At 57.5% G+C, this 27,793-nt stretch overlaps 1 protein-coding gene and 1 pseudogene across 2 annotated transcripts; both read left to right on the plus strand.

The window, feature by feature from the left end:
* On the plus strand, window positions 1-26,216 carry ATP13A2 (ATPase cation transporting 13A2). Of its 2 annotated transcripts, none has more exons than XM_066563901.1 (29): window positions 1-31; window positions 6,273-6,346; window positions 7,076-7,243; window positions 8,298-8,356; window positions 9,352-9,460; window positions 9,546-9,628; window positions 10,605-10,682; window positions 11,297-11,366; window positions 12,116-12,250; window positions 12,426-12,492; window positions 14,631-14,762; window positions 15,811-15,966; window positions 16,058-16,168; window positions 16,284-16,330; window positions 16,417-16,605; window positions 17,210-17,416; window positions 18,099-18,215; window positions 18,307-18,463; window positions 18,755-18,875; window positions 19,069-19,193; window positions 19,837-19,997; window positions 21,138-21,248; window positions 21,712-21,791; window positions 22,331-22,483; window positions 22,799-22,895; window positions 23,419-23,642; window positions 24,311-24,462; window positions 24,745-24,917; window positions 25,027-26,216. In XM_066563901.1, exons 1-29 carry the CDS (start codon window positions 22-24, stop codon window positions 25,195-25,197), a joined length of 3,537 nt encoding a protein of 1,178 aa, XP_066419998.1. In that variant the 5' UTR covers window positions 1-21; the 3' UTR covers window positions 25,198-26,216. The 2 variants fall into 2 exon arrangements, with proteins under 2 accessions (XP_066419998.1, XP_066419999.1); XM_066563902.1 differs by having other exon boundaries at window positions 9,549-9,628.
* Window positions 3,496-5,530, plus strand: LOC136565357 (uncharacterized; annotated as a pseudogene).
* Window positions 26,217-27,793: the final 1,577 nt, after the last annotated feature.

A 27,793-nucleotide genomic window follows, 5' to 3' on the forward strand; every position in this document is an offset into this window, starting at 1 on the left:
GCGGGGCCGCGGGGCTGCACCATGAGCTCAGGTCAGGAACCGGCACCGGGACCGGCACCGGGACCGGGATCGGGATCCGGGAATGGGATCGGGATCGGGATCGGGATCGGGATCGGGATGAGGTGTGGGGGTCAGGAACCGGGACCCCCCCGCGTGCCCGGAGCCCCCCGAACCCCAAAGCGCCGCCGGGGGCTCCGGGGCCGCTCCAGCCCAGCCCGGGGGGGCGGGACCCGCGAGGCTCCACTGCCATTTATTCCCATTTATTCCCGTTTATTCCCGTTTATTCCCGTTTATTCCTATGTGTTCCCATTTATTCCCGTTTATTCCTATTTATTCCCATGTATTTCCATTTATTCCCATTGATTTCGCTTTATTATTTTGCCTTTCTTCTAAAATTTTGCTTTTTAAATTTCTCTCATTATGCTTTATTTATTTTTTAAATTTTGCTTTATTCTGTTACCATTTTTTTTAATTCTGCAGTTTTATTTTGCTTTAATTCTCTTTATTATTCTGCTTTATTTCACTTAATTTTATTTTGCTTTTTTGCTTCCTTGTTTTGCTTTCTTTTGTGGCTTGTTTTTTTTACTTTCACTTTTTAATTTTACATTTGGCATCATTATTTTGCTGTAGTTTTGTTTCCTAGCTTTGCTTTTCTGCTTTTTAGCTGTGCTTTATTTTGCTTTTTCCTTTACTTTGTTTTTTCACTTCATTTTTCTTTATTATTTTCCTTTATTTTGGTTTTTCATTTTAATTTTTCTCCTTTTTTAACTCCAATTTTGCTTTTTATCTTTTGCTTATTTCACTTTTTAAATTACATTTCTCTTTTATTTCACTTTATTTTGCTTTTTTATTTTGTTCCGTTTCTCTTTTATTTCGCTTTATTGAGCTCCACTTCCCTTTTTTGTTTTGCTTCACTTCCCTTTTTATTTGGCTTTATTTAAGTATTTTATTTCGCTTTATTTCCTGTTTTTATCCCACTTTCTTTCCCGGCCCCTCTCCCATCCTGGGACCTCCTGGCTCCGCATCCCTCGGGAATTCCGGCCCTGGGAGCGCAGCCATGGATCCGAGGGGAAGGAATTGTGGGCAGGGCTGTGGGGTGCTCCAAACCCCAAACTCTCCAAATCCTCCAAACCCCAAACTCACAAAACCCCCCAAATCTCCAAATCCCAAACCCCTCAAACCCTAAACTGTCCAAATCCCAAACTCCCCAACCCCTCCTACCCCCCAAAATTTCCAAACCCCAAATCATCCAAATCCTTCAAACCCCAAACTCTCCAAACCCCAAATTCCCAAAACCCTCTAAACTCCAAAACCCCCAAACCTCTCAAACCCCAAACTGTCCAAACCCCAAAACTCCCAAACCCTCCAAACCCCAGACTCTCCAAACCTGCCAAAGCCTCCAAACCCCAAAACCCCCAAACCCTCCAAACTGTCCAAACCCCAAATCTCCAAACCCCAAAGCCTCCAAACCCCAGACTCCAAACCCCTCAAACTCCGAATCCCTCAAACCCCAAACCATCTGAATCCTTCAAACCCCAAGCCCCCCTCAAACTCTCCAAAACCCAATTCCCTCAGGCCCCAAACCCCACCCTGGATCCCCTCGGCCCTCCCAGAGCCGTTTCCCGCGGGTGGATCCCACCCAGAATTCGGGAACGCTCCCGTCCCTCTGCCGTGGGGATCGTGGAGAACGGGCTGGGGTTTGGAGTTGGAAGGAGCCATCGCCCCTCGGATCCCATCCCAGAGTGATCCCAGGGTTTTTATCATGGATGAACGACAGAACCTGGTGCAGGGGGGTAAAGGGCACCCGGGGTTCCGGATCCTTCCAGGGCTCCCGGCCGGGATTCCCGTTCCCGGGAATGCGGGAGCAGCGCTGCCGAGTGACCTTCGCTCCTTTCCTGCCCCGTTCCTGCTGGGACATTTCCTCCAGGCAGAGCAGCGGGACAGGGAAGGGCAGGGGGGACGTCCCTGGGTGCTCTGGGAGTTCCATCCCTGTGGTGATCCCACTCAGATCCCCTGGGATCCCCCTCGCCCACCCCAATCCCAATCCCAATCCGCAGCCAAGCAGCACTTGGGGGTCCAAGCTCGCCCTTTTCTCCCTGAGTTCCTGATTTAAGGGTTGCTGGAGATGTTCCCCCCCAGTTCCTCACTTCCCATTGGGAATGCCAGAAGTGCAGCCCCTCTTCCTAAGGGGGGAGGAGCCCTCATTTACCCAGAACTGGGGGAAATGTGGGGTTGGGGTGTGAACCCGCTGTTTTCCTGCTCACACCGCGGTGTTCCCCAAGCCGGGATGTTCCTGGCACTTCTCTCCAGACTGGCAGCTGGGTTTGGGTGCCAGGGAGGATCCCCATGTGCCAGAAGGGTTGGAATGCTGGAATCTCACTGGCACGTGGCACAGCCCCGCTCCTCACAGAGGAGCTCTCCAAAAACCCAAACCACAACCGGTGCAGTTGTACCTGGGGCTGCTGGGAATTCCCAGGAATTTGCTCCTCAGCTGTCTCAAGGGTTTGATGCCTGAGCGTGGATTTCCCAGCACTGGGAAGTCCCAATCCTGGTTTTCCACATCCCCACCTTGGATCAGACCTGTCTCAGCCTTTGTTCCTCCAGCCTTGGGCTGTTTTTCCAGGAGGACGAGACCACCTGGTCAGATGGGTTTGCTCTGGTGGCATGGGATCGGTGTGTAGGATCCATGGGAAGGGCAGCACGTCCCTCTCCAGCTGGGATTGGTGTGTAGGATCCATGGGAAGGGCCCCACATGCCTGTCCAGATTGGATCAGTTCCTGTGGGATCCATGGGAAGGGCAGCATGTCCCTGTCCAGCAGGGATTGGTGTGTGGGATCCATGGGAAGGGCAGGAGAATCACCAGGATCTCAGCCCGACCCTGCCCTCGGCCGTGGGATCTCCCATCCCGGAGCCGAAGGCTCTGGAAGATCCTCCTGGGTTCAGTCTCACCCTCCATGACCCAAACACTTCCTTACGTTGTCTCTCTTTCCCAGATTTTGCCTTATCCTGATTTTCCATGTCCCCATCTCCCTGAGTTGGCCTTGCCAACCCCATCCCATCAACCTCAGTGGTTGGAACGGAACTTCCTTGGATGGAGCTTCCTGATACTGTGGGCAGCTTCCAGCCTGGATGGATGGATGGATGGATGGATGGATGGATGGATGGATGGATGGATGGATGGATGGATGGATGGATGGATGGATGGATGGATGGATGGATGGATGGATGGATGGATGGAGGGATGGATGGATGGATGCATGGAGGGATGGATGCATGCATGCATGGATGGATGGATGGATGGATGGATGGATGGATGGATGGATGGATGGATGGATGGATGGATGGATGGATGGATGGAGGCATGGATGGAGGCATGGATGGAGGCATGGATGGAGGCATGGATGGAGGCATGGATGGATGGAGGCATGGAGGCATGGATGGAGGGACAGATGGATGGTGCTGCCCAGACACCATCCAGCAGGAACCATGGGAGCAGCAGGAGGTCTCCAGGCCCCCTTGGGGTTTGTTTGCTTCCTGAAAGGGAGGGAAGGGCCAGGGCTGATGGAGAAGTCTCCAGGAGCAGCATCCGTCTGTTTTCCATGTGCACCTCCTCTGGGGAGGGGGCTGTGACTCGGATCCAAATCCTGGCATTCCCAGCTGATCCCCAGCCAGGCCTTGGATCCCGATCCCATCCTGGCTTCTGGCTCTGTGCTCTGGAGTCCAAGGGTTCACCCCCCTGCCAGGATGTGCAGCGGCTGTGGGAGCATCCAGAGCAGCCTCTTCCCAAATTTCCACCCGAGAGGACAGGGCGGGGCCTGGTCTCGGAGCCAGAGAGCTGCAGGGAAGGCCAGGTGGGATTTTGGCCGTGTACATCCATCATCAGTGCGGGATCTTGGCTCCCATCTTCCCCGGAGCAGCCGGGCCGGTGCATCCTGACCCCTCTCCGGGATTCCAGCCTCTCCTGGCCCTTATCCTCCTCCTAATCCCTGATTTAGCGGCGGAGAGGGAAGCAGAGAGCGGAGCTCTGTGCAGGGCTCCGGGGAAATTCCCGGGATGCGGAGGCGGAGAATGGACATCCAGGAGCCCCCGCGCTGTGTTTGCCGACAAGGAGTGGCCTCGGTGCCGGGATTGCGGCGGCAGCGCGGCCGCTCCGCTCGGGACCTGCCCGGCCACGGCCGCGGGGGCACCGGGGATGGCGGCGCCGCCGGTCCCAGCCCGGCCGATCCCATCCCGAGCCCATCCTGACTGATCCCAGCCCGACCGATCCCACCCTTCCCGATTCCATCCTGACTCATCCCATCTTAGCCGGTCCCTCCCATCCCGATCCCATCCTTTCCGACCCCATCCCGACCGATCCCACCCTTCCCGATCCCATCCCGACCGATTCCATCCTGACCGATCCCACCTTTCCCGATCCCATCCTGACTCATCCCATCTCAGCCGGTCCCTCCCATCCCGATCCCATCCTTTCCGACCCCATCCCGACCGATCCCACCCTTCCCGATCCCATCCCGACCGATTCCATCCTGACCGATCCCACCTTTCCCGATCCCATCCTGACCCATCCCATCTCAGCCGATCCCTCCCATCCCGATCCCATCCTTTCTGACCCCATCCCGACCGATCCCACCCTTCCCGACCCCTTCCCGGCCGATCCCACCTGTACCGGGAGCGGCTCCGCGGGCGCTCCCGGCAGGATGAGGCGGGGTGAGTCTGAGCCGGGGCTTCTCCTCACCTGCCGAGCTTTAGGAACAGCCGGGATGGGAGCGGGAGGAGAGGAATTCAGCCGGGACGGGGCTGGAATCCCCCGGCACGGGGCTGTGCGCGGCCGCTTGGTTCCTCCCATGGATTTGTTGCTTTAGGATCAAGAAAAGCCGGGATAGTTTCGTTCAGGAGAGGGGCAGGCCGGGGTTTCCCATTGCCCAGGGGCTCTGGGAAGGGAACTGGGCTGATTTGGATGTTGGATGCTTTCCCCGCCTCCTGCAGATACCGGGAAAGTCCTTGTGCATGACCCCCCCGCCCTGTCCTTTGTCCTGCCCTTGGGAAGGGCAGCACTCCCGGTGTCCCTGCAGCTGGAATTCCTGCTTTTTGCAGAATTTGAGGCTGGCACTGGGGACGGCTGGCACTGGGGACAGCTGACCCCTCCCTTCCTTTTCTTGGCTCCTGGGACAGCTTTTGTTTTACTGAACCGTCCCTCAGGCTCATCCCCCAGTTCCCGCCCTCCAAATTTATCCCGTGGGGCAGCACCAGCTGTGGGAGCTGGAGATGGATCCCCCCCACCAAGATCACCAAAACCAGGGAATGGTTTTAATGAATGGCTTCTCTCCCCTGCAGAGGAGCTTCGGGGTGGGCAGGGAGCAGCAGGAATCCAGCCAGGGCGGTTTTTCCAGTGTAAATCCTTGAGCTGGTCCCTGTGCCCTCCTGGAAACCCAACCCTGGCTCAGGCAGGAAATATCCACGTGTTCCAGGAGTGGGAACAGCTCCCAGCTCCGTGCTTGTGCCACGTGTTGCCTCCCCACTGCTGCTCTGAGATCCCAGCCTTGGGAATGCTGTGATCATAATCCATCCTGGATTTAGGGAATGAGCAGGCTCAGTGACTTGTGATCCATCCTGGATTTAGGGAATGAGCAGGCTCAGTGATTTGTGATCCATCCTGGATTTAGGGAATGAGCAGGCTCAGTGACTTGTGATCCATCTTGGATTTAGGGAATGAGCAGGCTCAGTGACTTGTGATCCATCCTGGATTTAGGGAATGAGCAGGCTCAGTGATTTGTGATCCATCCTGGATTTAGGGAATGAGCAGGTTCAGCTTCAGACACAGAGGATGGTTGAGATCCCACCTGGGAGGATCCCAGGGATGATTCCTAATCCCAATTTCCAAGGCTGGGCTTTGGGGTGCAGCAGAGCCCGACAGGAATTGGAGCATGGTTAAAACTGGGAAATGCCAATTTTTTGGCGGCTAAGAGCAAACCCAGGGAGCAAACAAGGAGCAAACAAGCTGGAAAAGTGGCAGGGAGAGCTGGCCTGGCTCCGGCCCAGCCCTGCTCCCTTCCCGTGCCCGCGGAGCTCCTGGGATAACGCCAGAAATCCCGGGGCTGCTCCGGCGTCGTCCCCGTGACCGTCACGTGCCCGGGAGGATGAGGGGGCAGCGATCCCGGCTGGATGGGCCAGGAGCCACCACCTCCTCCCGGGGCTGGCATCGCCGGGAGCACAGCCCCAGGGCTGACCAGCCCCTCTGCTGACCCTTCTCCGTGTTTCTGGTGGATTTGCAGACAGCAGCCGGCTGCTGGGGGCCCGGCGCCCGGGCTACGGGACGCTGCAGCCAGACACCGACCCGGCCCACATGGTAGGTCCGGCCTGGGGGGTCTCCCACACCCATCCCGGGGCTTCCCACACCTCCAGGTGCTGCTTTTCCAGCCCCTTGGTTTTCCCTGCCTGGGGCTCGGTCACGCCAGGATTTTGGGAGTTGAAGGTTTGATGGTTGGTAATCGATTTTAGCTGATTTTATGTCTGAGCAGCCGGGTGCAGGTGGTTGATTCCCGGTGATTGATTCCCAGTGATTCCTGGTGATTGATTCCTGGTGATTGATTCCTGGTGATTCCCAATGATTGATTCCCAGTAATTCCTGGTTATCCCCAGTGATTGATTCCCAGTGATCAATTCCCAGTAATCCCCAGTGGTTGATCCCCAGTGGTTGATCCCCAGTGATCCATTCCCAGTGATCCCCCAAAGATTGATCTCCGGTGATTGATTCCCAGTGATCCCCAGTGACTGATCCCCAGTGATTCCCAGTTATTCCCAGTGATTGATCCGCAGTGATTGATCCGCAGTGATTGATTCCCAGTGATCCCCAGTGATCAATTCCCAGTAATCCCCGGTGGTTGATCCCCAGTGATCAATCTCCAGTGGTCCAAAAAATTGCTCCCCAGTGATTTATTCGCAGTGCTCAATCCCCAGTGATTGATTCCCCAGTGCTCAATCCCCAGTGATCAATTCCCAGTGATCCCCAGTGACTGATCCCCAGTGCTCGATCCCCAGTGATCCCCGTTGATGCCCGGCGTTCCCCTCTCCCCAGGAGGTGACGGGCTACCAGCGCCGGCCCTGGCGGGTGCTGCTGTGCCACGCGGGCTCCGTGCTGAGCGCGGGGCTGCTCCTGCTGCTCTTCCACTGGAAGCCCAGCCTGGAGGTGCAGGCCAAGTGCCAGCCCTGCGCCCTGGGCCAGGCGGACTGGGTCATCATCAGGGTGAGTCCCACGGGATCCCGGCCGGCGTTCCCAGCCTGGGAGTCTGGGAGTGAGTCTGGGGTGGGGTTCTGGGAGTCTGGATTGGATTCTCTGGGTCTGGGGTGGGGTTCTGGGAGTCTGGACTGGATTCTGTGGGTCTGAGTTTGAATTCTGTGGGTCTGAGGTTGAATTCTGTAGGTCTGAGGTTGGATCTGCAGATACACGGTTGATTCTGTGGATTGGGAGTTGGATTCTGTGGGTCTGGGGTTGGATTGTGTGGATTGGGAGCTAGATTCTGTGGGTCTGAGGTCGGATTCTGTGGCTGGGGTTGGATTCTGTGGATCCGGGGTTGGATTCTGTGGGTCTGGATTCTGTGGATCTGAGATTAGATTTTGTGGATCCTGGGTTGATTCTGTGGATTGGGAGTTAGATTTTGTGGCTCAGGGGGTGGATTTTGTGGATCTGAGATTGGATTCTGTTGGTGTGGGGTTGGATTATGTGGGTCCAGGCTGGATTCTGTGGATCCAGAGTTGGATTCCGTGGGTCTGGGGTTGGATTCTGTGGATTGGGAATTGGATTCCGTGGGTCTGGGGTTGGGTTCTCTTGGGTCTGGGATTGGATTCTGTGGATCCAGGTTTGGGCTCTGTGGATACAGGGTTGGGTTTTCTGAGTCTGGGTTTGGGCTCTGTGGATTGGGAGTTGGATTCTATGGATCAGGGGGTGGATTCTGTGGATCCAGGGTTGGTCTCTGCCCCAAGTTCCCAACAGGACCCTGTAAATGTTCTCTTTCCTTGTCCTCCTGCCTGTGTCTGGCATCTTCTCTCCTCAAGCACCAGATTATTCCAGGAATTTATTATCATTATAATTCCTAGAATTGTCCCATTCCAGGAATCATTATTATTCCTAAAATAACTCCACGTTTCCCCCTTCCATCCCAGCCTGCCCAGCTTGGAACTTCTCTTCATTGTCCCCAAACCTCATCCCCTACCTGGGATAGGTGGCCAGGGCCTTCCTGGGTTCTGGAAGGAGCTGGGAACACTCCGGGCATTCCCAGTCCCCCATCCCTGTGTTTCAGGACCGTTTTGGGCAGTGCTTCACCACCAAGGTGCTGACGGAGCCGCTGGGCGAGGCCAGGTGAGCCAGGCTCTGTCCCTGAGGGATCCGGAGCCACTCCTGGCCCTGGGGAGGGTGACTGAGCCCCAGTGTCCCCGAGGGAGGGTGACTGAGCCTGGGTGTCCCTGAGGGAGAGTGACAGGCCAGGGTGAGCCCAGGTGTCCCCTGGCCCTGAGGGAGGGTGGCAGGCCATGGCTGAGCCCAGGTGTCCCTGATGGAGGGTGACAGGCCAGGGCTGAGCCCGGGTGTCCCTGATGGAGGGTGGCAGGCCATGGCTGAGCCCGGGTGTCCCTGAGGGAGGGTGGCAGGCCATGACTGAGCCCAGGTGTCCCCAAGGGAGGGTGGCTGAGCCCTGATGTCCCTGATGGAGGGTGATAGGCCAGGCTGAGCTCTGATGTCCCTGAGGGAGGGTGGCTGAGCCCGGGTGTCCCTGATGGAGGGTGGCAGTCCAGGGCTGAGCCTGGGTGTCTCTGAGGGAGGGTGACAGGCCAGGGCTGAGCCCGGGTGTCCCTGAGGGAGGGTGGCAGGCCAGGGCTGAGCCCTGATGTCCCTGATGGAGGGTGGCAGTCCAGGGCTGAGCCTGGGTGTCCCTGAGGGAGGGTGGCAGGCCATGACTGAGCCCGGGTGTCCCTGAGGGAGGGTGACAGGCCAGACTGAGCCCAGGTGTCCCTGAGGGAGGGTGGCTGAGCCCAGGTGTCCCTGAGGGAGGGTGACAGGCCAGGCTGAGCCTGGGTGTCCCTGAGGGAGGGTGGCAGGCCAGGCTGAGCCCTGATGTCCCTGAGGGAGGGTGACAGGCCAGGCTGAGCCCTGATGTCCCTGAGGGAGGGTGGCAGGCCAGGCTGAGCCCTGATGTCCCTGAGGGAGGGTGACAGGCCAGGCTGAGCCTGGGTGTCCCTGAGGGAGGGTGGCAGGCCAGGCTGAGCCCGGGTGTCCCTGAGGGAGGGTGGCAGGCCAGGCTGAGCCCTGATGTCCCTGAGGGAGGGTGACAGGCCAGGCTGAGCCCAGTTCCCCCACAGCCTGGAGCAGCACCCCGGGGCCCAGCCGGAGCGCAGGAGCAGTGTGGCCGTGGCAGTGCCGGACGAGGAGGAGAGCCGTGACACCGTGCGGCTGCACGACAAGGACGAGGTGGCACCGGCACCTTCTCCACCCCCAGGCCCTCTCCCTGTCCCCGGACACCCCACTCATGGCTCGTTTTCCCGTCCCTTTCCAGCAGAAGAACCTCCTGAGGTATTACCTGTTCCAGGGAATGCGCTACGTGTGGCTGGAGCGGCGGCAGGCCTTCTGCAGGGTCAGGTACTGCCAGAATCCAACATTCCTGCTCCCTCAGTTCCCTCAGGATCCTCCTGGATCCCAGCATTCCTGCTCCCTCAGGATCCTCCTGGATCCCAGCATTCCTGCTCCCTCAGGATCCTCCTGGATCCTCCTGGATCCTGGTATTCCCAGCTCCCTGAGCTCTCTCAGGACCCTCCTGGATCCAGGCATTCCCAGCTCCCTAAGGACCCTCCTGCCCGTGGCATCCCCAGCACTGCCTGTCCCTTGGTGCCTTTTTGGGGCTCCCTAAAAACAGAGGCCAGGCCAAATTAAGGAAATAAAATCACTTTTATTGATTTTTGAAGGCCTTCAGTTGAGGCACTTTGGGCAGTCAGAAGCCCCTCTGGGGCTACTCCCAAAAATGGACCACAGCTCACGGGTTTTCATACTTTGATAACTTTGGTTCATTTGCATATTGGGGGTTAATCCTTCAATTACAGCTTCAGGTAATGAAGTCATTTACCCCAAGTTTGCTCCCCCAGCTCCCTTTTGTTGAATCTCTGGGGGCCTGAGGCAGTGAGGTGTCCTTGACTGCCAGGCCTGGAGAGGAATTGTTGTGTCTGCCCCAAACGGGAGAACAGCAGCTGGCACTGCGTGTGGGGTTTGGAGTTACACACTAAAGAACTGCAGGGTCACAAATACGTGGAAAATACAAAAGCTCAAACCCTGAGGCATCACCATCAGCACTCCCCGGCCTCGGGAGCCGTCCCTGGTGCCCTCGGGGTGCTCCCGGACACGGGGAACCGGCCGGGGCGGTTTGGCAGGGCCGGATGCTCCCAGCTCTCGGACTGTGCCCCTTTTGTTGCCTTCCCTTGGCAGCCGTGGGCTGCAGAGAGGCCAAGGAAAAGGGCACTTTCCCTTTCCAAAGGGGTGGGTTTGTCCCGAGCCCTTGGCTGTGCTGTTTGTTCCACCCTCCCCGCTGGGTCTGACTCTCTCCCTGTTTTTCTTTGCTGCCCAGCGTCCTGGACGAGGGCTGGAGCTGCGCAGAGCTGCACCTGTGCCAGGCCGGGCTGGACCAGCAGGAGCACAGCGCCAGGTGGGGGCTGGCAGCTTCCTGGGGCTTTTCCAGGGAACAGGAAATCCTGGAGCCTCAGACCCCCAAGTGCCGGGCGGGATGGAATTACTGGGATTGGCTTCTCTGCATAACCCAGCTCCTCCTGGGGGTCTGGGCAGCACAAGGGGCCCTTGGGCTGGAAATGCGGCTTTTCCCAAGGAAGAAATTCCTTCCCTCTCTTTTCCCAAGGGTGAAATTCCTTCCCTTTCTTTTCCCAAGGATAAAGTACCTTCCCACTCTTTTCTCAAGGATCAAATTCTCCTTTCCCAAGGATGAAATTCCTTCCCTCTCTTTTCCCAAAGTTAAAATTCCTTCCCTTTCCCAAGAATCAAACTCCTTCCCTCTCTTTTCCCGAGGGTGAAATTCCTTCCCTCTTTTCCCAAGGATCAAACTCCTTCCCTCTCTTTTCCCAAAGATGGAACTCCTTCTTTCTTTTCCCAAGGATAGAACTCTTTCCCTCTCCTTTCCCAAGGATAAAACTCCTTCCCTTTCCTTTCCCAAGGATAAAGTTCCTTCTCTCTCCTTTCCCAAGGATCAAACTCCTTCCCTCTCCTTTCCCAAGGATAAAATTCCCTCGCTGTCCTTCCCCCCCTCAGGAGGAAGATCTACGGCCCCAACCTCATCGAGGTGCCCGTCAAGTCCTACGCCAGGCTCCTGGTGGAGGAGGTGGGTTCCTGGCTGGGCTTCCCAAGCGTATTTTCCCAGGACAGATCCCTCCCCTGCTCCCTGTCCCTCTCTGGAAGTGCTTCCCGGCCCTTGGGAAGGGAGGAGAGGATTTGGGGAGAAGGTAGAGTCATGGAGGGGACTCTTCCTGACCCTCTGTGTGCAGACAGGAGCAGCCCCCAGGGATTGTGGAGGTGATTGAGCATCCTTGGGAGCAGCATCCATTGGGAGTTCCAGGGGGATGGAGGGTTTGGGGGCTGCCAGCCCCTGGGAAGGGCTGGGTTCTCCTCTGCATCCAGGAGCCTGGAAGGCTCACGATGGGCTGGAGGAAGCTTTTCCTCCTCCAAGGAGCCTGGAGAAGTTCCTGCCACCTGGAAATCCCATACTGGGCTGGGGGAAGGTCTCCCCACCCCAAGGAGCCTGGAAATCCCATACTGGGCTGGGGGAAGATCTCCCCACCCCGAGGATCCTGGAAATCCCATGATGGGCTGGGGAAGGTTCTCCCACCCTGAGGATCCTGGAAATCCCATGATGGGCTGGGGAAGGTTCTCCCACCCCAAGGATCCTGGAAATCCCATGATGGGCTGGGGAAGGTTCTCCCACCCCGAGGATCCTGGAAATCCCATGATGGGCTGGGGAAGGTTCTCCCACCCCGAGGATCCTGGAAATCCCATGATGGGCTGGGGAAGGTTCTCCCACCCCGAGGAGGTCTCCCAGTGAGCTCCCAGAGCTGTTTTTTCTCCTTGTTGCAGGTGCTCAACCCCTTCTACCTGTTCCAAGTGCTCAGCATGGTGCTGTGGGTGTGTGATGCCTATTACTACTACGCCGCCTGCATCTTCCTCATCTCCACCTTCTCACTGGGGCTGTCCCTCTACGAGACGCGCAAGGTGGGTGGGGACAGCTCCTCTGGGGCCACAGCCCCACGGAACAGCCCTGATCTGGGTGGGAACAGCCCTCTCCCAACTCTCCCTGTCCTCCATCCCTGCTTCCAAGCCCCCCAGGCCGTTTTTAGGGATGTTTTCCCGTGTTTTGGGTGGATTCTGACCACTGCCTCCCTCCCAGCAAAGCACCACACTGCGGAACATGGCCAGGATGTCCATGGGGGTCCAGGTCCGGCGGCCTGGAGGAGGTGAGAGGGAGGATTTTTGGGATGGTGGTTGGGATGACGTGTCCTTTGGGATCCTGGTTCTACACCAAAGTAGTGTTGGGATAGGTGGGAATGATGTTGGGACACCCCAGAATAATGTTATTGTACATGGGAATAACGTTATGAGACACCAGAGTAATGTTGGGATGTGTGGGAATAATGTTGGGATGCATGGGAATAATGTTGGGATACATGGGAATAAGGTTGGGATACATGGGAATAATGTTACTATACATGGGAATAATGTTATGAGACACCAGAGTAATGCTGGGATGTGTGGGAATAATGTTGGGATGCATGGGAATAATGTTATGATATACAGGAATAATGTTGGGATACACAGGAATAATGTTGGGATACACAGGAATAATGTTATTATACATGGGAATAATGTTACTATACATGGGAATGATGTTATGAGACACCAGAGTAATGTTGGGATGTGCAGGAATAGTGTTGGGATACACAGGAATAATGTTGTGATATATGGGAATAACCTTATGATATATGGGAATAACCTTATGATATATGGGATTAATGTTATGAGACATGGGAATAATGCTATTATACATGGGAATAATGTTATGAAACACCAGAGTAATATTGGGATATGTGGGAATAGTATTGGGATACACAGGAACAATGTTATGATACACAGGAATAATGCTGGGATACACAGGAATAATGTTGGGATACATAGAAATAATATTATGATATATGGGAATAATGTTATTATACATGGGAATAACGTTATTGTACATGAGAATAATGCTGGGATACACAGGAATAATCTTATGAGACACTGGAATAATTTTGGGGTCCAATTAGTGAAAGGTACCTCTGCCCAAATGAAGATGCAGACAAGACCATATTCCAAAGCCAATATGGATTTAATTTAACAGGGAATTTCAGGGAAAGAGAGAGAGAAATTGATTACAAGGATAATCCCCCCATGAATCCCTGCCCTCTCCCAGCAGCACTTTTCCTCCTGCTCTTCCTGGTGCTGGGAATCCCTGGGGTTCCTCTGGTGGTTCCGTTTGTCACACAGCCCAAACCCTGGCTGTCCACAGGTGTTTGTGCCATTCCCAGTGCTCGGGGTGGCTGGGAATTCTGGTCTGGATCAGCTCTCCCTAGGCCTGGCACCTCCCTGCTGGGAATTCTGGTCTGGATCAGCTCTCCCTAGGCCTGGCACCTCCCTGCTGGGAATTCTGGTCTGGAGCAGCTCTCCCTAGGCCTGGCACCTCCCTGCTGGGAATTTTGGTCTGGAGCAGCTCTCCCTAGGCCTGGCACCTCCCTGCTGGGAATTTTGATCTGGAGCAGCTCTCCCCAGGCCTGGATCTCAATTTACCACCTCCAGGGAATTAACCCCTTCCTGTTTGCTGCCTTATGCCATGGGGATTCCTTCCCTGGTGCCTGGAGATGAGTGCCCCCGTTCCCCACACCCTGAGGGGGTTCTCCAGGTGTCAGGAGATGAATGCCCCAATTCCCCAGGCCCTGAGGGGGTTCTCCAGGTGTCAGGAGATGAATGCCCTGTTCCCCAATCCCTGAGGGAGTTCTCCAGGTGCCTGGAGACGAGTGACTCCATTCCCCAATCCCTGAGCAGGTTCTCCAGGTGTCAGGAGACGAGTGCCCCAATTCCCCAGGCCCTGAGTGAGTTCTCCAGGTGTCAGGAGATGAGTCCCCCAATTCCCCAATCCCTGAGCAGGTTCTCCAGGTGTCAGGAGATGAGTGCCCCAATTCCCCAGGCCCTGAGGGGGTTCTCCAGGTGTCAGGAGATGAGTGCCCCATTCCCCAGGCCCTGAGTGAGTTCTCCAGGTGCCTGGAGACAAGTGACTCCATTCCCCAGTCCCTGAGGGGGTTCTCCAGGTGCCTGGAGATGAATGCCGCATTCCCCAGTCCCTGGGTGGGTTCTCCAGGTTTCTGGAGATGAATGCCCCATTCCCCAATCCCTGAGCGGGTTCTCCAGGTTTCTGGAGATGAATGCCCCATTCCCCAAACCCTGAGCGGGTTCTCCAGGTGCCTGGAGATGAATGCCCCATTCCCCAGTCCCTGGGTGGGTTCTCCAGGTTTCTGGAGATGAGTGCCCCGTTCCCCAGGCCCTGAGCAGCATTGTTTTCCAGAGGAGCTGGTGGTCAGCTCGGCAGAGCTGGTGCCTGGGGACTGCATCCGGCTGCCGGCGGCCGGGGCGCTGCTGCCGTGCGACGCGGCGCTGCTGAGCGGGGAGTGCATGGTCAACGAGAGCCTGCTGACCGGTGAGAGCCCTCCCTGCACACCGGGTGCCTGCCTGCTCAGCAGCCAGACTGGGCTAGGAGGATAAAGTGGGTGTTTATTGAAGGCCTTCCATGGATACACCTTGGGCAGTTCTCGGGTTGCTGTTGATGATTGCTGCCCTGAGATGTGCAGGGTGTCTCTGCTTTGGCCCGTGCAACTGCAGAACGAGTCTGGACTCCTCACTTTTTGGTCTTGAGGTTGTTTATTAATTCTTATCTATAAAATTTTCTTTCTGCCCAGCCGAGATCTGCTCAGCAGGGCAGCCACAGGCACTCTTTGTGTTGTCCTTTTATACTACAAACTACATATAACATATTTACACTTAATTCCCAATACCTATCACCTGTGTTAGACAGTGCACTTCTACTCTAAACCAATCCCAAAGTGCCAACATCACTGCAGAAAATGGAGAACAAGAAGAAGGAGAAAGGCTGGACACGCCCAAGTTCCTCCATCTTGTCCCCATAACCCCCATACCAAAAATCCTAAAATCTACATTTTCACCCTGTGATCATTTTGTTATTACACTATTCAAACCTCTGTGACTTTCATGTCCTCATACAAATTTGGCAACTTGCTCCAGGGGTCACAATCAAATCCCCAGGTGTTCTGGGCTGTGTGCCAGGGTCTCTGAGCCCCCCAACGGGGTCCTTGGCAACTCTGGACCCCCGGAGGGATGCACTGAGTTCTGACAGGCAGTCAGAAACCCCTGAGGCTACACCCAAAATGGACGATGGTCACGAGTTTTTCAGACAATTATAAATTTTTAACCTCATTTGCATATCAGGGGTTCATGCTCCAATTACAGCTTCAGGTGATGAAGTCATTTACCCCCAGTTTGCTGCCCCCCAGCTCATTTTGTTTGTACTTTTTGGGGCCTGAAGCTGGAGGGGGTCCCAGCAGTGTCCCTGTCCCCAGCACTGTCCCTATCCCAGCAGTGTCCCAGTCCCAGCAGTGTCCCCAGCAGTGTCCCTGGCTGGCCCCTGACCCCCCTGGGGTGACAGTCCCTCCCTGGAATGTTCTGGGCAGGGGAGAGCGTGCCGGTGATGAAGACGCCGCTGCCGGCGGGCGGAGCCGCGTACTGCCCCGAGGAGCACCGGCGGCACACGCTGTTCTGTGGGACACAGATCATCCAGGCCAAGGCCTACGTGGGCGGGGAGGTGCTGGCCGTGGTCACCCGCACAGGTGAGGGCATGGGGGATAATCCAGGATGAATCCCAGGTTAAATCCGTGCCCTTGGGAGCGGTGCCATGGTGACCTCCTGCCTGTCCCACAGGGTTCTGCACAGCCAAGGGGGACCTCATCAGCTCCATCCTCTACCCCAAACCCGTGAGCTTCAAGTTCTACAAGGATGCTGTGAAGTTTGTTCTGTTCCTCGCCATCCTGGGTAGGTGTGGGTGTGGAGGCACATCCTGGAGCAGCCAGATTCCTTGGAATGGAATTCCATTCCAGCTCCCTGCTGTGTCCTGCTTTGTCACCGAGCCCCTTCTCCCCCTGTACAGCTCTCATCGGCACCTTGTACAGCATCCTCATCCTGATCAGGAACCAGGTAGGGCTGGTGGAGCGAGCGGGAGAGCCTGCAGGGATCCATCAGGGGAGGGATGCCCACCCCTGTTCCTCCTCCTCCCCTCCCAGGTCCCGGTGGGACAAATCATCATCCGCGCCCTGGACCTGGTCACCGTCATCGTGCCGCCAGCGCTGCCGGCCGCCATGACCGTGGGCACCATCTACGCCCAGAACCGGCTGAAAAAACAGGGAATCTTCTGCATCAGCCCCCCGCGGATCAACCTGTGCGGGAAGATCCGCCTGGTGTGCTTCGACAAGGTGAGGCGGATCATAAAGCCTCGGTCTTGATCTTATCAAGCGGTGCAAGGATGGTCCGGGAGCCCAGTCCCTCTGGGAGACAGAGTGCCCGAATGCCCAGTTAGCTCGGGGCCGTGCGGCAGGCTGCCCTTTAGCAGGCTTGGTGATTGTCAGCTCTTTAGTGATTATCAGCTCTCTTAGATCTCAGCTCTTTGCTGGCTTGCTAGGGTGCCCTTGGCTGAGGGTGCAGCAGACGCGAGAGAGGAGAAGGAGAGGTCCTGGTGTTCCACAGCGATGGTTTATTGGGGAGACTGTGAAGGGTCGAGCAACAGCTCTTCTTCTGTTGAATGGGATAAACCAGCCCCTTTTTATAGGGTGTAGGGGGATCCAAACTTGTCCAATAGTAAGGGTTAGGTGTAGTGGCCTATGAGGTAACAAAGATAAGGCTAAGGGGCGGAGGGTCAGAAACAGGAGCTTATTTTGCTGTCTTATCATGACTCAGCAGTTCCTACTGTTAAGTCTCAATCCTCCATGGAGCTTTCCCAAGCTCTATGGGGTCTGCTACAGAGGCAGGTGGGCAGGGTGGGTGCCAGGGCTGCCCGGACCCACCGCGCTGTGCCCGCAGACCGGGACGCTGACCCAGGAGGGGCTGGATGTGTGGGGCGTGGTGCCCCTGGAGCAGCAGCACTTCCTGCCCATCGTGCACGAGCCCCGCTGCCTGCCCGCCGGCGCCCTGCTCTACGCCCTGGCCACCTGCCACGCCGTGTCACCGCTGCGGGGACAGCTCGTCGGGGACCCCGTGGACATCAAAATGCTGGAATCCACGGGCTGGGTGAGGCGGGTGTCGCCGGCCGGGGGCTGTGAGCAAATCACGAACGGGACGGGGCTGCTGTGGAACTGCCTTGAGCTGTTTGATTTTCCAGCATCAGCCTCATTACATGGTTATGACAATGGGAAGATGCCAGCAGCTCACATCCCAGGCAGCAGACCAAGAACTTAATGTTACAACTTACTTTAAAAGTTTTTTGACCAATCACACAAAGCAAAAGCATATTGACAGTAGTTCTATCCAATCACTATAAGCACATGTACCTGTGGTTAAAACAATGCTTGCTTGTTTCGAATACACTACCTACTTGTAAGCTTTAAAACACAACATACAGAGCTCCATTATTAAGCTTCAACCTTCCTAATATCTTGCTAGATAAACTTTTCTGTAGTTTAGAGAGTTATTCTAGACAAGTGTTAATACACAGATCATTGTTCTATTTGTCCTTGCTTTTCTACTGTTTAAATAATTTTTCTGCTGACCTATCTCATGGCTGCTGCTTAGCTCTAATCACAGTTCCACTGCCTCTAAAGCCTGCCTTTTGCAGCTTTCCCAAAACCCTCTAATTTTGTAGATTCCCACAATGGGGGCTGCAGGGCTGGAGAGGGAGGCATTGGGAATCTCAACAGTTCTGGACCCTCTGTGGGTGGATGAGCTCATCAGGGTTTTGCCCTCTCGATTTCAGCGCCTGGAGATGATGGAGGAGGAGGAGGAAGGGGAGCTCCCGGCGTTCCAGCAGTTTGAGATGAAGGTCTTGGCTGTGGTGAAACCTCCGCCAGAGGAGGAGCAGCCTCGGGACAGGGTAACCCCATGGAACAGCTCCCCACCCTCCTGCCTCCTGGAGGGGTTCCTGCCTCCTGGAGGAAGGCCCTGATCCCACCCACTCTCCACAGAGGCACCAAGCCCCACTGGGGATCCTGCGGCGTTTCCCGTTCTCCTCCTCCCTCCAGAGAATGAGCGTCCTGGTCAAGCTGCCCGGGGAGGCCTCGGCCCACGCCTACGTCAAGGGCGCCCCGGAGATGGTGGCCAGTCTGTGCAGGAAGGAAACTGGTTGGTACTGGGAGGTGGGCTCACCCCCCCCAGTCCCGCTGGCTGCATCCCTGAGGCTCATCCCCCAGGGAATTATCCTCAGGAACGCTGTGGGGCAGCTCCCAAAGGCTTTGGGGTAGCTCCAGCCACAGGAGGGAACGGAAACAGGAGCCAGAAGATGGGGAATGGGGTTGGGGGTTTCCTCCAGCCCATGCAGGGATCTCCAGGCTCTATGGGGTGGGGAGAGCTTCCCCCAGCCCAGGATGGGATCTCCAGGCTCCCTCAGGAGCTGTTCTGGCCTCGCTTTTCCAGTGCCCCCGGATTTCTCCCAGATGCTCCGGCACTACACCACCGACGGGTTCCGGGTCCTGGCTCTGGCCTGCAAAGCCCTGGGCACGGTGGCCACCTTTGAGGAGGCCCTGCAGCTCCCCAGGTTGGTGCCAGCTCTCCCTCTCTCCATCTCCTCACTCTCTCCTGGCATTTCCTGGGATCCCCTGCAAGGAATTCATCCCTAATCCATATGGAAGGAATTCCTGGCTGGTTCCCAGATGGATTTTAGCTGCTCACACCCCTTGATCCTCTGTGCTGGTTTTGGAGGTGATGAAAGGCTCCTTGTCTCTCACCAGGGACTCTGTGGAGAGTGGCCTGAACTTCCTGGGGTTCCTGGTCATGAAGAATGTCCTGAAGCCAGAGTCTGCCCCGGTGATCCAGCTGCTGAGGAGCGCCAACATCCGCCCCGTCATGGTGACAGGTGGCCCTGGAGGGAGCAGCACAGGGGGCTCGGGGAGGGACGGCACACAGACAGTCCTGGGCAGTGTGCAGGGGGAAAGGGCTTTCCCACCAGGAACCCCACCCCAGGAATCCCACCAGGAACCCCACCCCAGGAATTCCACCCCAGGGACCCCACCAGGAATTCCACCCCAGGGATTCCACCCCAAGAACCCCACCAGGAACCCCAGCGTGACCCCCAGCAGGAATCTGTGCCTGGAGCAGCTGTGGGGGCACCACGAGCACTCCTGGCTCCTGGCTCTGTGCATCCCTGCCCTCGGGATGCACGATCCACTGCAAGGCTCAGGGCGTGGACGTGTTTTGGGTGGAAGAACTCATTGTTCTGCTGTCCATCCCCTAAATATTTCTGTGTTTGAAATCCCACATTCCATGCCTAATGCAGGGGGTGTAGGGTCACCTCTGGGTGTTTTCCAGGCAGGAGAACAGGGGTTGAACCCACATTTCTTTGGGGCAGGGCAGGCAGGAGGTTTTGCAGGAAAGAAGAGGGAAGCGAAGCCACCACATGGCTGCGGTGGCCGGGAGAGGGGACACGGCAGCTTGGAGCTGCTCCTCTTGGCCTGGACATCCCAAAACCTCCTTGCTGATGGCCCACGTGTCCCTGGCAGGGGACAACATGCTGACAGCCATGAACGTGGCGCGGGGGTGCCGCATGGTGGAGCCCAGGGAGGGCGTGATCTTCGTCACAGCCTCGCCGCCCGGCCACGACAAACCCGCCGCCCTCAAGTTCGTCCTGGCCGAGCATTCCCAAGGAGAGGAGCAGCCCGAGGTGAGAGCCCAGGACACCTTTTGGGTGCTCAAACTGCCCAGGCAGGGCTTGGTTTTTTGTGGAATCACAGAATTTCAGTGTGGTTTGGGTTGGAGGGACCTTAGAGCTCATCCCATCCCACAGGCAGGGACAATTTCCATCATCCCAGGGTGCTCCCAGCCCTGTCCAGCCTGGCCTTGGACACTTCCAGGGATCCAGGGGCAGCCACAGCTGCTCTGGGCACCCTGTGCCAGGGTCTGCCCACCCTCACAGGGAGGAATTTCTTCCTAATATCTAAGAAATGGAGTCCCTCAAATCCGGCTTTCTCCGCAATCCTGGAATCCCAGAATGGGTTGGGTTGGGAAGGACCTCAAAGCTTGTCCCATTTCATGGGCAGGGACACCTTCCACTATCCCAGGGTGCTCCAGCCTGGCCCTGAGCCCTCCCAGGGATGGGAAGGGGTTTTCCATCATCGTTATCCTTGGAGGCAATTAAGGCAGTGATCCTGCTCCTCATAAACCCATCCTTCAGGAGAGGTTCAGCTGCTCCTGCCTTTCCCTGGAGCACATCCAGGGATCCAGGCTGGAATGGCATCTCCAAACAACCTCCCCATGGGTGCTGCCAGATCCTGCTCCCAGCTGGGCGTGGAGGGCTGGGCTGCTCCCCAGACAGCCCCATTGGTGTGCCTGGAATTGGGATTTCAGGGAGCCTTTCCCACTGCTCCAGGTCTGGCATGGAGATCTCAGTCAGCCCAGGCCTGCACCCTAAACAGCCCCACTGGGAATTGGGATTTTGGGGAGCCATTCCCTGCTGCTCCAGCCTGGGCATGAAGGGCTGGGTCAGCCCAGCCTTGTACCCCAAACAGCCCCACTAGGAATTGGGATTTTGGGAGCCATTCCTGCTGCTCCAAGCTGGGTGTGGAAGGGCTGGGTCAGCCCAGCCCTGCACCCCAAACAGCCCCACTGGGAATTGGGACTTTGGGAGCCATTCCCTGCTGCTCCAGCCTGGGCATGAAGGGCTGGGTCAGCCCAGCCTTGTACCCCAAACAGCCCCACTGGGAATTGGGATTTTGGGAGCCATTCCTGCTGCTTCAGGCGGGTCCTGGCTCGGCCCGGGGGCCCTGCAGGGATTGGGGCTGGAGCTGGAGCTGTTTCCTGGCAGGGCCTGCAGCAGCGGGACGGCTCCTCCCTCCCACCCCAGCACTGCCACTTTGCCCTCAACGGGAAATCCTTCCAGGTGGTCTGCGAGCACTTCTCCGAGCTGCTGCCCAGGGTGAGTCAGGCAGGGAGCCCCCAGGGGCCTTGGGGAACCCTCCAGTGCCACTGGGAACCTTCCAGTGGGCTGGGAACCTTCCAGTGCCACTGGAAACCTTCCAACTTTTGACCTCTTTGGGATTTCCCACAGTGGCCCCACAGCTCCAAACCAGAGCTTCCTGTGATTCCTAGGGACATTCCCAGTTCCCTGCTGGACATTCCCAGTTCCCTGCTGGACATTCCCAATTCCCTGCTGGACATTCCCGTGCCCTACTGGACATTCCCAGTTCCCTGCTGGACATTCCCAGTTCCCAGCTGGACATTCCCAGTTCTCTGCCCAGTTGAACATCCCCAGTTCCCTGCTGGACATTCCCAATTCCCTGCTGGACATTCCCGTGCCCTGCTGGACATTCCCAGTTCCCTGCTGGACATTCCCAGTTCCCTGTCCCCTGGGAATACTGATGGATCCTCCCTGTTGGCAGATCCTGCTCCGGGCCACCGTGTTTGCCCGCATGCTGCCCGAGCAGAAGACCCAGCTGGTGTGCAGCCTGCAGGAGCTCAAGTAAGGCCCAGGGGCTGGATCCCAGGGGATGGATCCTGGAATTTGGGGTGGGCAGTGTCGGGAGACACCTCAAACATCACCTGGTGGCACCCATGCTGTGGGCAGGGACACCTGACCAGGTCCAGCCTGGAACGGGGCATCCACAGCTTCTCTGGGCTGAGCCAGGGATTTTCCCCATTCCCTGAGGAATGTGGGGTCCCTTTCCTGTATTCCCTGAGGAACATGGGGTCCCTTTGCTAAATTCCCTGAGGAATGTGGAGTCCCTTACCTGTGTTTCCCTGAGGAATGTGGAGTTCCTTTCCTGCATTCCCTGAGGAATGTGGGATCCCTTCCCCATTCCCTGAGGAACCTGGGCTCCCTTCCCCATTCCCTGACGAATGTGGGCTCCCTTTGCTATATTCCCTGAGGAATGTGGGATCCCTTTCCTTATTCCCTGAGGAATTTGGAGTCCCTTACCTGTGTTTCCCTGAGGAATGAGGGCTCCCTTTCCCCATTCCCTGAGGAATTTGGGCTCCCTTTCCCCTTTCCCTTTCCCGCAGTTACTGCGTGGGGATGTGCGGGGACGGTGCCAATGACTGCGGGGCGCTGCGGGCGGCCGACGTCGGCATCTCCCTGTCCGAGGCCGAGGCGTCGGTGGCCTCGCCCTTCACCTCCCGCGTGGCCACCATCGAGTGCGTGCCCAGGGTCATCCGGTGAGCAGGAGAATTCCAGGAATGCAGGGGAATCCCGGGAATGCGGGGGAATCCTGGGAGTGCCACCGGTCCCGGGGTCCCGGAGAGGGCCGGTCCCGGAGAGGGCTGGCCCTGGCCGGTGGTTAGACTGGGAGGGACTGGGAGGGACCTGGGAGGGGACTGGGACAAAATGGGAGGGATTGGGGGAACTGGGGGGGCTGGGAGGGGATTTGGGGTTACTGGTTTATACTGGTTCGGGGCTTTTCGTTACTGGTTTAGGGTGCCCATTGCTGACCATTGGGTGCCCATTTGGTGATGCCATATTTCCCCCACCAGGGAGGGCCGGTGCTCCTTGGTCACCTCCTTCGGGGTCTTCAAGTACATGGCCCTGTACAGCCTGGTCCAGTTCGTGTCCGTGCTCCTGCTCTACACCGTGAGTCCCACCCCGAATCCCTGCTTTTCTCAGAATTCCTGGAGCAGCAATGCCTTTTGGGGCTGCCTAAAAACAGAGCCAGAGAAAATTAATGGAATAAAAAGCAGGTGTATTTATTGAAGGGCCCTCAGGTACATTTTGGGCAGACAAACCCCCCCAGGGGCCACACCCAAAAATCCACAGCTCACGGGTTTTCACACTTTTATAACTTTGGTCCATGTGCATGTTGGGGGTTAATCCTCCAATTATAGCTTCAGGTAATGAAGTCATTTACCCCAAGTTTGCTCCCCCAGCTCCATTTTGTGTAATCTCTCAGGGCCTGAGGCAGTGAGGTGTCCTTGAGGAATTGGAGAGGAATTGTTGTGTCTGCCCCAAACGGGAGAACAGCAGCTGGCACTGCGTGTGGGGTTTGGAGTTACACACTAAAGAACTGCAGGGTCACAAATACGCGGAAAATATAAAAACTAAAACCCTGAGGCATCAGCTCCACTGGGTCTGAGCCTGTCCCTTCCCTCCTCCCCAGATCAACACCAACCTGAGTGATTTCCAGTTCCTGTTCTTCGACCTGGTGATCACCACCACGGTGGCCGTGCTGATGGGGCGCACGGGGCCGGCGCCAGCGCTGGGCGTGCGGCGGCCGCAGGGAGCCCTGATCAGCGGGCTGGTGCTGGGCAGCCTCCTGCTGCAGACAGCCCTGCTCATCACCGTGCAGGTCCTCAGCTACTTCATCACCGTCTCACAGAGCTGGTGAGGGCCCCAGATCCGGGAATCGTGGGATTCAGGGTTGGAAAAGGTCATTGAGTTCAACTGCCAGCCCCTGTTTGCCACTAAACCCCAAGTGCCAGGTCCATGGGGTTTTTGGACACTTCCAGGGGTGGTGATTCCATCCTCCCATGGACAGGCTGTTCCAGTGCTTTGCAGCCCTTCCCATGAGGAAATCTTTCCCAATATCCCACTTGAACCTGCCCTGGTTTCCTGAGAGTTTGGTGGTGGGGACAGCACTGAGGTTGTGGCAAAGCCCAGGGTGTGTCCTGGGATTTGGGATCTGGCAGCAGACAGGGAACCATGGAATACCCTCAGCTGAAAGGGATCATTTGGTCAAGCCCCTGGCCCTGCCCAGACACCCCAACAATCCCAGCCTGTCCTGGAGCTCTGGCAACCCCAGGGCCGGGACCATTCCCTGGGGAGCCTGGGCAGTGCCCAGCACCCTCTGGGGAAGAGCCTTTCCTGATCTCCAACCCAAACCCCCCTGGCCCAGCTCCCATTCCCAAGGGATCTATCCCTGGTCCCAGAATAGAAGTTGGAGCTGCCCCTGCTCTTCCCGAAGTTGTAACTGATGGAGAACAAGGGGTGGTGCCCAGCCCCCCTTGGCCTCTCTGCTGACCCTGTCCCCTGTCCCCTGTCCCCTGGCCCAGGTATGTGCCCCTGAACAGCACGGTGACAGCGCCCCAGAACCTGCCCAACTACGAGAACACCGTCCTGTTCTGTGTCACCGGCTTCCAGTACCTCATCCTGGCCGTGGCCATGTCCAAGGGCTACCCCTTCCGGGAGCCACTCTACACCAACGGTGAGGACACGGGGACACCCTCGGGGACACACAGGGACACCCAAGGGGATACCCACGGGGACACCCACGGGGACACACAGGGACACCCACAGGGCACCTATGGGGACATCCATGGGGACACCCACGAGAACACCCATGGAGACACCTACAGGGCACACACAGGGACACCCACAAGACACCCATGGGGCAGACACAGGGGCACCCACAGGGACACCCATAGGGACACCAAGAGCCACCAGCCCTCCCTCCCCTGCCCCTCACCCTGCCCCCTCTCGCCCCCAGTGCTCTTCCTGCTCGTCCTCATCCTGCTCTTTGGCCTGATGATCTGGCTGACCCTGTACCCGCTGGGCTTCCCCAAATCCCTGCTGAAGCTCCAGCACATCGAGGATTTTAATTTCAAGCTGCTCCTCTTGGGCATCGCCGCCCTCAACTTCTTTGCTGCCTTCGTGCTGGAGGTGGGTCAGGGGGGGCTTTGGGACAGGGCATCCCCCTGGAGCTTCCCCAGGTGGGCACGGGGCTCTCCTGTCCTCCCCCAACCCCGTTTCCCTCCTGCTCTGGCTCCAGACCGCCCTGGATCACGGCTTGCTCGGCTGCTTCCGACGGCTGCGCCGGAAAAAAGCCTCCAAGAAGCTTTTCAAGAGGCTGGAGAAGGAGCTGAGCCAGCAGCAGCCGGCCTGGCCACCCCTGGACCAGCCCCTGTTTGCCACACCCAGGATGTCCCTGGCCGTGAGATAGCAGTGCCAGCTGTGCCTCTGCCCCAGCCCTCGGACACTTCCTTAATTTATTTATCCCGGAAAAAGCAGGGATGCAGCGGGCGGGATCCCTCAGCATCACAGATGGGAATCCCACAGTGATCTCGTGGGCACGGTGATCCCATGGCCATGGTGATCCCAGGGCCACACTGAGCCCACAGCCACACCGGAGCCCACAGCCATGGTGATCCCAGGGCCACACAGAGACCACAGTCACCCTGATCCCACAGCCATGGTGATCCCATGGCCACATTGAGCCCACAGCCATGGTGATCCCAGGGCCACACTGAGCCCACAGCCATGCTGATCCCATGGCCACACTGAATCCCTGGCCACACTTATCCTGTGGCCACACTGATCCCATGGCCACACTGAATCCCTGGCCACATTTATCCCATGGCCATGCTGATTCCATGGCCGCGCTGATCCTGTGGCCACACTGATCCCATGGCCATGCTGATCCCACAGCCCCACTGATCCCATGGCCGCAGCCCAGAGGAGCAGGAGGTGGAGGAGGAACGGGCAAGAAGATCCAGAGGAGGAGGAGGAGGAGGAGGAGGATCCAGCATGGCTCTTCCTCCAGGACTCCCCCCACTCCCATGCTGGCCACTGGGGCCAGTTGGGCCTCTCTTGGCCTGCCCAGGCCACCAAGAAGGGGGTCCCTGGTGTCCCCAGCACCGCCAGGAAGGGGGTCCCTGATGCCCCAGCACCCCCAGCTGTGTCACTGTGAAGCCCCAGTCCCCTCTAGATGTGTAGGGAGTTTACAGTCCCCGTTCCCAGCTTGCCGAGGCTGCTGCTCCATCCCCAGCACCTGGGCCCCTTCTCCGCTCGGAATGCTCGGGCAGAGCACCTCTGCTTGGGGATGGGACCTCTGTAGCATTACAGACCCCACAAATTCTCTATTTTTTAACTCTTCCCCGTCGGGAAGGCGACGGCGCCGCTCGCGGGCTCCGGACGGGGCTGTCACGGGTCTTGTCCAATAAATTAACACTTATTTTCTTGGCTGTTTGTCCGTGCTGCCCGCTGGGGGTGGGTTTGGGGTGACACGGGTGAGTATCCCTTGGATGGACACTCAGGATGGATACTCAGTGGAGCAGGAGGAGGTTTCGGGGTCGCCTCATTCCCAGGCAGGCTGGGAAACACTCGGCTCGATGCTCGAAAGCAGGGCCTGGAGCCAGGGATGACACCGCTGGGATTCCTGCAGCCCAAACTGGCCTGGACAACCTCTCTCCAGCTGGAATTTCCTAGAAAATAACAATAATCGCTGGAAAAGCCCAGGTGTCCTGGCTGAGACTCCGAAACCTCGCTCCATCCACCGAGGAAAAGCTGGGAGGCAGAGACGCCGCATCCCACGGGGAAGGAGCAGCTCCCCGAGGGTCTGTGCTGCCCCAGCCCCTCCCGGGCTTTTCCAGCTGCCTCCCAGCATCCCGGGCTGCTTCCTGCAGGGATTCGCTTCCACGGAAAGTCTGAACCCCCTCCGAGCGCCGGCGGCGCCTCCCTGCCCTGGGGAGCTGGGATTAGGTCAGGAAATGAGGCACAAGCAGAGGTAAGAGGTTTCCTGATTTCCTGAAGGCCCGGCCAAGGCTGCGGTTGTTAACCCAGGCTTCCCGAGCCTGGAAAAACCCTCCCCGCTCCGAGCCCTCGGGATTTGTGCCCGTTCCTGGCAGCGTCCAAAGCAGAGGCACCCGGGAGCCGCTTCCCTTTGGAATTTCCGAGCGCTCCGGGGTGTTTGCCTTGGATGGGCCGGGAGGGTGTTCCCGGCCCCGGGGGTGGGAAAGTTCATTTAATTATTGACAGGCAGCTCCTGCCCCCCGATGGAGCTGAGCAGGGCTGGGATGGGCACAGTGCTGCACTTGGGGGCTGGTAGAAGCTCGGTGGGAGCAGCTGAGGTGGTTTTGGGGTCCTTTGGGTGGTTTTAGGGATCCTTTGTGTGGTTTTGGGGTCCTTTGGGTGGTTTTTACCCATCCTTCAGCCTGGAAAACCAGCGGAGAGGAGATGGGAGCACCTTCCAGCCCCATCTTCCTCTCATCCTGCTATGAAAATCCCTTTTTTCCTGCATTTTGCAGCTCTCAGAGCCTGTCCCGGTGCTCAGCCCTCGGCACAATCCAGCGTGGGCTGCTGGGAATCCAATCCCACGGGAGAAAATCTCCTCTGCTCACCCCCATTCCCGTCTCCAGAGACCTCCTCCCTCCACCCCAGTGCCCTCCCTCCTCTCCTTTCCTGAGTTTTTCACCCCAAACGCGCAGGATTCACCCCCAGCTCTGGTTCTGTGTCCCTGCCGAGCTCGGGGGGTTTGGGGTCATCCCGATCCCGCCGGGATCCTCCTCCAGGAGCGGGGAAAGGGGCCCCACGCCGGCCCCGGGGGCTGCAGAGCCTCCGGCAGCCCCGGCCTGGGTGGGGAAAGCGGGATTCGGGTGATCTGGGTCCTTTTCCAGCCCCATCCCAGGACAAATCCCCCGCGGGGCCGCAGCATCCTCGCTGCTGGGGGGGATCGGAATCCACCCCTGGATCGGGAGCGGTGCTGTGATCCCAGGATCCCAAATTTTGGGGGTGCAGTGATTTTTTTTTTTTTTTTTCCC

Source organism: Molothrus aeneus, chromosome 21, assembly GCF_037042795.1.
Source record: "Molothrus aeneus isolate 106 chromosome 21, BPBGC_Maene_1.0, whole genome shotgun sequence".
Taxonomy (NCBI): domain Eukaryota; kingdom Metazoa; phylum Chordata; class Aves; order Passeriformes; family Icteridae; genus Molothrus; species Molothrus aeneus.